The sequence below is a fragment of the Dromiciops gliroides genome, chromosome 2, assembly GCF_019393635.1.
Source record: "Dromiciops gliroides isolate mDroGli1 chromosome 2, mDroGli1.pri, whole genome shotgun sequence".
NCBI lineage: Eukaryota > Metazoa > Chordata > Mammalia > Microbiotheria > Microbiotheriidae > Dromiciops > Dromiciops gliroides.
This window is the reverse complement of record NC_057862.1, coordinates 668452624-668463979: the sequence shown is the minus strand read 5'-3', so window position 1 is coordinate 668463979 and position 11356 is coordinate 668452624. Positions and strand designations below refer to the sequence as shown.

General features: G+C 37.3%; 1 protein-coding gene and 1 pseudogene across 1 annotated transcript; both read right to left on the bottom strand.

Moving 5' to 3' along the window:
* Positions 1-1213: 1213 nt before the first annotated feature.
* LOC122740243 lies at positions 1214-1578 on the bottom strand (annotated as a pseudogene).
* An 8959-nt stretch (positions 1579-10537) lies between these two features.
* On the bottom strand, positions 10538-10947 carry LOC122744017 (40S ribosomal protein S10-like). Its single transcript, XM_043989309.1, has one exon. It carries the CDS (start codon positions 10913-10915, stop codon positions 10538-10540), a length of 378 nt encoding a protein of 125 aa, XP_043845244.1. The 5' UTR covers positions 10916-10947.
* Positions 10948-11356: the final 409 nt, after the last annotated feature.

The following is an 11356-nucleotide window of genomic DNA, read 5'->3' as shown; positions in this document are numbered from 1 at the left end:
AGTCAATGAACCTTACTTTCATCAGAATTGTCTAAAAGAGGTAATAACATATATACTCAAGCAGGTATGGTAATATATTTTTACCCTGAGGAAAAGTGGGAGGAGAAGGAGATGGAGGGGGTGTGAAGAGAAGAGGGGAAGGAGGGAAGGAAAGTATGGGGGAGGGAGCCATAAAAATGAAAACACTTTTAAGCAAGGTGAAGATGTTCTGCATAACACCACATGTATGATATATATTGAATTGCTTGATTTCATAGGGAGAGTTGAGGAGGGAGGAAGGAAAATTTAGTAATCGGAATTAGCTCAAAGACCTTAACCTCATCAGAGTGGGCTCAAGGAGGTAATAACACAGACACAGACACACACACACACACACACACACACACACACAATTGGGAAGAGTAATCTATTTAACCCTACTGGAAAGTAGGAGGGGAAGAGGATAAGGAGAGAAGGGTGAATGAAAGGAAGGTTGAGCAGGGGAGGGGGCAGTCAGTAGCAAAACACTTTTGAGGAAGATTATGGCAAAATAAGATACACAATAGAGAAAATATCATTGGAAGGGAATGGGAAGGAGGGAAATACTTATGATGATTGACTACAATGTCAAAATGTATAGTACCTACTCTGCTGCGCTATTGTGAAGAAAATTCTCTGTCAAGTTCAAGGTACTATATAAAAATTATGATGAACAGTATGCTATCAGAAAAACCTGGATAGACCCAAATGAACTGAAGCAGAATTAAATGTATTGTATACAAAATAACAACATCAGTGTAAGATGCTCTCCTGGGAAGCACGTAGTTATTTTCAGCAAGGCAATGATCCAATATAATTCTAAAGAATTTAGGAAAATTGCAGTCCATCTACAGAGAAAGAACTGATGGTATCTGAAAACAGACTGAAACACATTTTCTTTTTGACAATTCCTTAATCTGAAGTTTTGTTTTTATCTGTTTTCTCTTACAACCTAGATAATGTAGAATTGTTTTCCTTGACTACTCATGTATATTTTATGTTGAATTGTCTGAGTTCTTGGGGAGGAGGTGGGAGGGGAGGGAGGAAGAGAAGGTGGAACACAAAGTTTATTTTTTTTTTAATGATGTCAAAATTTGCTTTTACATGTAATTTGTAAAATAAAATTCTAAATACAAACAAACAAACAAAAAATAATCAAGTCAGGGGTCTGACAGCACAGCTTCCTCCTGCTTTTTTAGTCATTCTCAAACAGCCTCTCCACCAGACTGGCTTTCACACACTCCAACTCCACCATCTTCTGTGGCATCTGTACATGAACAGAGTCAGCTTTGCAATCAAATTTAGCTTCTTCTTGAACTCATTGTTGGGATCTTTCCAGGAGAGCTGGTCTGTGACCTGGGAGTAGAATGACATGGAATCCTCAGGGATGTGCTTGAGGGCCTCCAGGACCACAGGCACAGCCTCCATGCAGTCTGGATACCAACTGCCACCCTCAGTGCCCTTGTCACCCATGAAGTAGGTAAAGATGGTCTTGCCCCGGTGCTGCCCCTGACAGAAGTCGTTGTAGTCCAACAGGTGCACTTCCTCATAGTGGGCCATTCTGGGTTCTTGCCTGAATTTTTATGGTGAAGTATATGACAAGATTTTTAACTAAGAGAGGGAAAGGGGTACTATGATACATTTTTTGATAATTTTTTTCCCATTTTTGGGGAATTTGGAGAAAGACAACATCTTTCAGATCAGGTATTGTAAACTGTGTGATAGTGATAGGAAGGAGTAAATGGATTACCTTATGGCAATGAGTACCCAGTTGAGATTAAGTAATATAAGAGGTTGGTGGTTCCATTACATAAAGTTTCATGATCTCCGCTAGTTCCACTCCTGACTATTAGAAGTGAAGGAAGTTAATAACAGAAGGAATTTATAGTTGGCATTTAGCAAAGTATAAGTTCAATATATCTCTAAGATTGTGACTGGATGAATGAATGATAGCAAAGTAAATTTTTGAAGATAGATGAATTTGGGGGAAATTATAATGGGTGCCATTTGAAGGCACACCATTTTAAGAAGCCTATAAAATTCAAGTCAGATATGTCTAGCAAGTATTTGGTGATGTGAAATTGCAGGTTACATTAGAATTAAGGACTAGCTTTGTGACTTTGAAAAACATTTGCATAAAGATTTTCATAATAACCTAAACACACACTCTGCATCCAGTTTCATATACTTCATGTGAGTCAACCTTTTGGACCTTGGAAAAAAATGGCAATTTCTTTGAGTCTCAGGTACCTAATCTAAAAAGAGAGAGAGAGAGAGAGAGAGAGAGAGAGAGAGAGAGAGAGAGAGAGAGAGAGAGAGAGAGAGAGACTTTGTCCTGTTTTTTTTTTCCCCTAGATGGTCGTTAAATCCCTTATAGATCTAGATCTGTGATTTTATGAACTTAAGGTTTGCCATTTATTTTGTGCATATTATCTCACTGAATTTTAAAAATTATCCCATTTGAATAAGTGATTTTATTATCTACATCTTACATATGGGGAAAATGAAGCTGAGACTTACCTAGGATACCAAAATTTCTAAGGCACATAGCTGAATTTAATAGTCTTTAGTTTCATGAACTCTTTGCCTAGTGTTCTTTTAACTTGATCTCATTTACTTTTTTTGGGGGGGGGGTGAGGCCATTGGGTTTAAGTAACTTATTTGCCCAGGGTCACACAGCTAGTATGTGTCAAGTGTCTGAGACCATATTTGAACTCAGGTACTCCTGAATCCAGGGCCGGTGCTTTATCCACTGTGCCACCTAGCTGCCCCTGACCTTACTTACTTTTGACCCCATGAGAGCTAATGAAGTCGACAAGACAAATCGTAGAGAGTGAGATTAAGAAGGCACAGGTCAGGTTCATGGGGAACAACCACATGATATTTGAAATATAAATGAGCATCAGACAAAGGAGACTGAGCAAAGAACTATCATTCAGGTTATGTGATAAATAATTATTAACAATCAATATTTTGGGAGACCCAATGATTTCCCCTTCTTCCTAAATAAATCTCTTTGGGTTTAAGTTCTCCTTGAATGTAAGAATCATCTGGGTCAGAGGAGTCTTAGATAGAGACAGATGAGTTTACCTAGATAGATGAAAGATTTTGCTGATGATATTTGGTGTGCAAGAACCAGTTTTAGGTAGGAACCATCATGCCCCCAGGATCATGGGTAGGGCCTACATTCTTTCTCTGATATTCATTTCAAGAGTTGAGTGACCTGAGTCACATATTTCTTGGACTTCATTTTAGTATAAACCATCTCCAATCATGTCAACCAATTGGATTTGATTGTTCTTAGAATCAATTGCTATGTTATGGACCTCCTAAAGCTAGAAAGATATATGAACTGTGACTCAACCACCATTAGGGGTCTTTGGTCTGAAAAAGTCAGCCAATAGACTCCCTTTTATTAATAACCTGTTAGACTAATAATAAAATTATTCAAATACTCAGAAATTTGTCTAATAATTTTGATCATCATAGTTAGAAGGAATGTCAAGGAAGCCAAGGGGAAAAATAATTATTGAAAAGGAATAGAATGCAAGTGAGCATTAAAAAACCCATAAAGATCTCAGGGAGGGAGAAAGGGAGAGACAGAGAGAGATAGAGAGAAAGAGAGAGACAGAGAGACAGAGGTAGACATGTATATGTGTATGAGTACATGTATAGAGATAGAAATAGAGACTTAGATGTAGATATTGATGATATATATATATATATACATACGTACATATACACATAAATACATGTGTCTATGTGAACATATATTTTTATACATACACATGCATGCATATATACATAAATTTGAAGTCAGGAAAACTATTAGGCTTATATATATACTTATGCAGAGTGAAGTAAGTGAAAACAGGAAACAATCTCTACAATTATATATCATTTTGTTTTATTTTGAGATGAAATTGAAGTCCTTGTATTAAATAATGAATGAATCCTAAAGTGGTTCTACATGTAAAACTCTGGTGAGCACAAAAGATTCAAAACAGGAAATCAAAGAGGCCCTACTCTCATTAATCTGATATTCTAATAGGGGAAACAAAACAAATATGAGATTTTAGCTGTGGGGCACATGGTAAGGCTCCTTGGCTCTTATGGTACAGTGGTAAAATACAATAATGCATCTCATTAATTGCCCTTTCTATTAATCACAAGCACATTTTTTCTGATATTGAACCACTTGAAAGTGCCAAGGACTTTGGTGATAATAATTGTCTTTTTCAGGTCTTTAGTAGCTATGTATGGAATATACAAAAACTATAGCATTTATAGAAGCCAGGTTATATTTCTAGGAGTTGATTTGCTCCATAAATACTGGAGAAGCAGAGCCAGTCAGTAGCAATTAATAGATGGTTGATGATCTGAATGGGATAGTGATGGCAAGCTGCTTATACACAAAATTTATTTCCCTCCATTTTGTCTACTGGGATATTGTGGAAAGAACTAGGAAATGGAAACTTTCTGTCCCTGAACCAGATATCAAGCAAGCAGCCCTTTGGGAGAGGGGTCTAATATTCTTTCCACCACTAACCACAAACCAACCACTTACAGGCAGGAAGGTCCAAGAGTCTTTGGAACAATGTGACCCAGAACACTACTCTTGCTCCCAGCCTGTGCCCTTTGTTACAATGACCATGCTCAGCCCCAGAAAAAAAAATAATGAAAAACAATGTACCTTCTCCCTTCTTTTCAGGAGTTTGGTACTGTAAGTTTAAGATAGATAGATGGATGGATGGATGGTTGGATGGATGAACGGATGGATGGATGGATGAATAGGTAGATAGAAAAATAGAAATATTTGTGTATATGTATATTGCATACATGTATGTATACACATATGTGGTTGTATATATGTACATGCATATGCATATACATAAATATATGTACATGTGTACAGACAAAAGTCTCATTTTCTGGTAGGGGAACAGGGGATAGAGTTTGAAATGAAGGTGATATATAAATAAAAGTTTCAATCAAATTTCAAAAGACCCTGCAATTCTGAGAAAAGGAAATGTGTAATTTCTTCAAGGTGGGCATTCCTTCCACCTACACTTGCACACTTTAGCAAATGGCCTTTGTAATTTGTGTTCTGATACTCCACCCATGGCTCTTTCCCTCTCAAGACACCCTCCATAATTCCCCAGAGAAAGAATTGGGCAGTCATTAAACACTTTCTTATCTTCTGTTTATAACTATTTTATCATTCCCGTGACTTATTTCTCTCCTTAAAGGCATATGCAAATATAAATTAGGGCTCCAACTACTCAGTGAGAATACCTCAAAATAAAAGAAAAAAAAACATCATTTGTCTATAAATAGTAACATAGCCTATCTACCTGGTTGGGGCTTTTATTTTCAATAAGGAGTCTTAGAATAAAAGACTATGTATTTCTTCAAAATATTTCTTACATCCTTGCATCTTCTCACCTTGGAAGGTATTTTACCATTCCCTAATTTGGGGTAACAGTTAAATCACCTAGGTATATGGTGATGTGAGGTATTGTCAGAGTCATCCATATGGAATCAGTCAATCCATTTAAATAAGCTCCCAGCATTTGTCCTTTCTTTTCTCTAATACAATTTAAAGGGGAAACTGTGTTTGCATTTAAGGTACAAAATTGAGCGATATTCAGAGTGGTTTGTTTGAGAATGTCATTACAAAGGAAATCAACCTTTGCTAGACAGTGATCTGGGAGTGCACAGATTTATCTACTCTCTGAACAAGTCCCAAATAGGACTGAAGGTACTCATCTGTCTTCATTTTTAATATTCAATGACAAGAAGGGTGGGCAAGGGCATTTTTGCTCTGTTCCTGATTGAATCATTCCCCTCCCCTCATTTCATTGAGGTTATGATTTATGAAAATGTGATGAAATAGAACAGAAAAGGGAAAAATGAGTTTAGAGCTCAGTTATCCTTTGCTAAATGATGTATCTCATGCATTACTTTCTTTTTTTCAAACTTAATAGTATTTTATTTTTCCAGTTACATGTAAAGAAAGTTTTAAACATCTGTTTTTTATAAGATTTTCCATTCCAAATTTTTCTCCCTCCCTCCCTTCTCTCCTCCCTCCCCAAGACAGAAAGCAATCTGATATAGGTTATATATGTACAATCACATTAAACATATTTCTCCATTAGTCATGTGACAAAGAGAATCAGAACAAAAGGAGAAAACCTCAGGAAAGAAAAAAACAAAAAAAAGTAGAAACGGTATGTTCAATCTACATTCAGTTTCTACAATTTTTTTTTCTGGTTGTGGAGAACATTTTCCATCATGAGTCCTCTGGAACTGTCTTGGATCATTGTATTACTGAGAAGAGCTAAGTCTGTCATAGTTGATCATCACACAATGTTGCTGTATACAATGTTCTCCTGGTTCTGCTCACTTCACTCACTCATGCATTACTCTCAATGGCATTGTTGGCTTCCCTTTTCTAAGCAACCTGCTCTGGGAGCTGCCTCTTACCTTCAATTGCAGAGACCGTAGGAGATACAAAGGGGTTTTAATGGCTTACAGGTTTATAAACCTAGCTACTTGGTTCAGTGGATAAAGTGCCAGGACTGGAATCAGGAAGACTCATCTTGAACTCAAATCTGGCCTCAGACACTTGTTATATGGCCCTTGGAAAGTCACTTCAACATGTTTGCCTGTGTTCCTTATCTGTCAAACGAGCTGGAGAAGGAAATAGACAATCACTCCAGTATCTTTGCCAGCAAAACTCCAAATAGGGTCATGAAGAGTCAGCCACATCAGCAATATGACTGAAAAAAATGTAATGTCTTAAGATTTGTCAATCATTTTAAATTCCTCAAAATATTCAGTGAAGTGGTTTCCATTTTTATTCTTCATTTCACAGATGAGAAAATGAGATGCAAGAAATTCAAATGACTTGTCCAGTGTCACAAGAATTAGGAAACTGCAGAGCTGAGGTTTGAACCTAGGCTCCTTAATTCTTAAGGGAATGATTTTTCTTAATTTACTTGAGTCTCATTGGCATATCATCCTTTCTATTTATTTTTTTCATTTCTATATTTATCTTTCTGTCAGACTAGCTATCTGTTTCAGCTTGAGTTTCAATTGTAGAATTTTCAACTTCATTTGTTGCTTTTTATCTATATTATATTCAGGCATACCTTATACAATTTCTAGGTCATTTTATCCTTTTCTCTCCATCTCTCTACACCAATTTCCACATCTTGAACTTGAACTATAGTTAAATAAGTATTGCTATTGCTACTACAAAGGGAACATTAATCTATTTTCCTATGGCCCAATTAATCATGCAATATGACTTCATAAATCAAAACAATGCCCACTCAAAATATTGTAATCCTGTGTGCAATGTCATTCCCATAAGAATACTTGATAGCAGGGAATTTTTTTTGTATCTATAACAACAGCCCTTAGTAAAATGTTTGATGCACAGTAAATACTTAATAAAAAAATTCCTTAATTCATGCATTCATTCATTCATTCATTCACCATGTGACTCATTTTTTCATATTAAAGATAAAAAAGTCAAGTGATAGAATACAATCAGATAATTTCTTATATGACTCAGAATCACACTTACACTTCCAGTATGGGTTTCTTACTTTTCTGCTGCCAAATTTCCCTATCCCAGACAGTATGTTCCTAGGTTGTCAATGGGAAGTCCCTGTGTGTTGAATTAAAAAGCCTTTTCACTTCCTTTCCCAGTCTTTCAAGGTTACTGATTCTGTCAAGGAGGGAACTGGATTTAATTGTTGTCACAAATCACTGCTGATTTTATTGGATGTCCAGACTATTTCCCTCGTCCCTAGAAAGTATTTTTAATGAAGGGTTTCTGAGCTATCCCAGGAAAGGGATTGGGACATTCTGATTTGTCACTCTGACTGTGCTTTGACCCATTAGGCTACTGATCTATTGCAGAATTGGTTCAAATGGAAGTTAAAGTTCAGCTCAAATGGCCCCAGCTTATCCTCCCTAGGTCCGTGAAGCTTTAACTTGGCCAAGGTTTTTTACACAAAACCATCAGAATATATTTATATCTTAGCTGAGTGGGTTCTAATGATGGTGGTGGTGGTGATGATGATATGATGATGATGAAGAAGAATTCATCAATATACAACTACGACTAAAAAAAAACTCAAAAAACACATTGTTTTACAAAATAACACATGTTATATCATTTATTCACTGGGAACTAACAAAATAAAATGATAAAGAAAGGTCTAACCATCAGGTGAAGTCAAAATTATTATTCTGTTTCATTACTTGGTGGAGGACATAGAAAAGAGAAAAGCATATTTGAATGAATTATCAAAAAGCAGTAAAAATCTCAATGATATGAAAAAATGGTTGTTATTTGTCCTTCATTTTCAAAGAGGACCATGACTTCAGGGTGATGCCATTACTTGCACTGAACCGGATGTAAGGGAGGGAGGTCTGTGCAAGGTCACCAACCTTATTCTCTCCTCCAGAGCAAGCTGGGTCCAGTGGCAAGATATATAAGGACAAGTGGAGATGACCCCAGATGTTTAAGGCAATTGGGTTTAAATGAATTCTTCAGGGTCACACAGCTAATAAGTATTTTAACTGAGATTTGAACTCAGGTCCTCCTGACTCCAAGAACAGTGCTCTTTATACCATGCCATCTAGTTGCCTCATGGAAAAAATAAAAAAGAACAAAAGGAAACCCATGGTACCCTGAGTCAGAATAATAGTTATGCTAAGAACTATAATATGGGTGAACCAAGGAGCTTCCCTGAAAAACTTATGGGATTTACAGGGTAGAGGACACTTATTTGGAACTTTGCATCTCCTCACAAAAGAATAAAAAGATGTTGTCATGACTATTGTCAACTTTCCTGAATGAATTGGGAAGACCTACTGGGAAATACCTCTAAACATCTTACTGAAGATGAACAATGACATCTCATCATGAGAATTGATATGCTATTTTTCACTTGACAAAGGCATTCCTTTGTGCTTGGAAACTCTTCTTCCAAGTTTAGCCCCTCTCCCTGCTCTGCCTTTGTTTTAATTTGGAAAATAGGCAGCCCTTGGAGCCAGGAAGACCTGAATTCAAGTTGTTCCTCTGACTAATACTGGCTGTGTGACTCACTTCAAAGGATCAATAAATATTTATTAACTGATTGATAAATCTCAGGGACTCTGCTAAAGTCTGGGATTACAAAGAAAGAAAAAAATCCCTTCACTCAAGGAAATTACTTTATATTGGGAAGAGAATATGTAAATTACTATGTGTATATACAAAATCTCTCTCAGACACATACTGGTCATATGACATTTAGCAAATCATTTAATCTCTCAATGCTTTCTGTATGCAATTCCCAGGGGCAATTAGCTGAAGAAAAGATGAACTGCACTAGTAAAGGTTCCTTATTAAGGGAGTTCTCCATACCAATAAAATTACAAGTTGATATCCAATCTCCTTATCCTGTTTTGGAGACATGCAGAAAAATTTCAGCACCAAACATAGCTTGGTTTCTAGAGAACAAACATTAATTCCTGCAGATTAGAAATTCATTGCCACAAGCATACTGCAACTGACCAAGAGTCCCCTCCTAAGCATCATAGAGATGCCTCTTCAATAGATGAAGGGAGTATCCCTGTATAATTTCAGGTACATATAGGCTTCCGTGCCCCAGTGGCCACAAAAGCCAAGAGAATTACAAGACAATGTCTAATTCTGGGAGGGTGTAGGAACCTAGCCTTTGAGAGGGAGAAAGGTGAGTTCCTTGATTATGTCATCCCTTTGGGGAAAAGAATATTCTCTAGGCATCTTGAGGAACAGTCAGAGTCTGAGCCTCAGGTGAGAGGATCTGAAAACCTGTACCTTTCCATCTGTCAGTATGATGAGTTATGTAGACAACATGGAAACCAAGGGAAAGAGGTAATCATTCTAGCCATCCCAAGTATATTTCCTTTTGATGGAAGTGCTATCATATTGGAGGCCTGTATACATCCCTAGTAAGAAAAATAAACAGGGAAATATCAGGAGTATTGGATAATGGATTCTCTAGATAATCTAATCCAAGGATGTTTTTGTTGATTCTCTTAAAGAGAAATCAATCACCTGTTATTTTGTATGAATGTTTGGTGGTGAATATAAGATTTAATGGTGAGAGGCAAAGACAGAGACAGAGAGTGCCTCAAGTTTACTCCTTTGTTCTTCTTTGGGTCCTGTTCTTCATTCTCCACAATTATTTTTCTACCAAAACCTAGAAATTTTCTCATACTGGAATATCTTCACACTATTGGGGGCCTCCTGTGTTAAATGGTCAGTTACTCTCAGAACATCCATTTTAAGAAAAGTACCCAGGACAGTAATGTCCATTCCATCATGCTTCTCTGGGCTCTACTTTTAACTCTCTTGCTTCCTTTCTCTATCATGACCTTACAGTCCTCTCATCCTGAAACATCTCTACACTTTTTATTGAGGAGGATGACCACATCAACGATCAAATCCACCTCTATACTGGAATTCTGTTGCTCACCTAGCACCAGCCTCACCCTTCTTGTCAGCACCAGGGAGAGCAGCACTTTGTCTATATGTGTCTCTCTCAGCTTCACCATGAGTAAGCTGGGCAGGTTGCTCACCCTCCAGGCCTTTAGGACTTGGCCTTCCCATCTCAGTACAACTTCTTTGGAGTGTGGCAGGCACAATCTCAGGGGGCAGGTCAAGGTAATCCCAGAGATACTGAATGCCCTCATTAGTGAGATACCAGTTGAAATTCCTCCATGCAAACTGCTCCTTAACATAGCCACGAGACATTAGAGACTGCATAGCCTTCATTACATGGAGATTGGACACATTCTTGTCTGCCAGCTCAGGATGCTTTGGCATGTGGACATCTTTCTTGGCTACCATTACTCCCTCCTTAAAAAGGAGTTCGTAGATAGCAATTCAGTTCTTCTTGGGCATCAACATCTCAGCAGCGGCAACGTGTTCTGTTCTAGACAGAGCCCTGGATAGAAAGGCCTCTATGTTCTTTTCTTCTGATTATACACAAACACACACACACATCCATTACATGTACCTTTCATTTTCCTTTTCTTTGCTATCTTCTCCCATCAGAATGTAAGCTCTTTGAGGGCAGTGACTTTCTTTTTGCTTTACTTGGTATTACTAGCATTTAGGCCAGTACCAATCCCATGATAAATGCTTAATAAATACTTGATGTTTGATTGAAAGGGAATAATCATATTGCTTTCTTCTGAACAACTCTAGTTCCTTTTCATTTTCTGCATTTACTATAAAGGTTGGGAGAAAAATGAGCACAGTCAGTATATTTTAGTAGCAGGCCCTAAG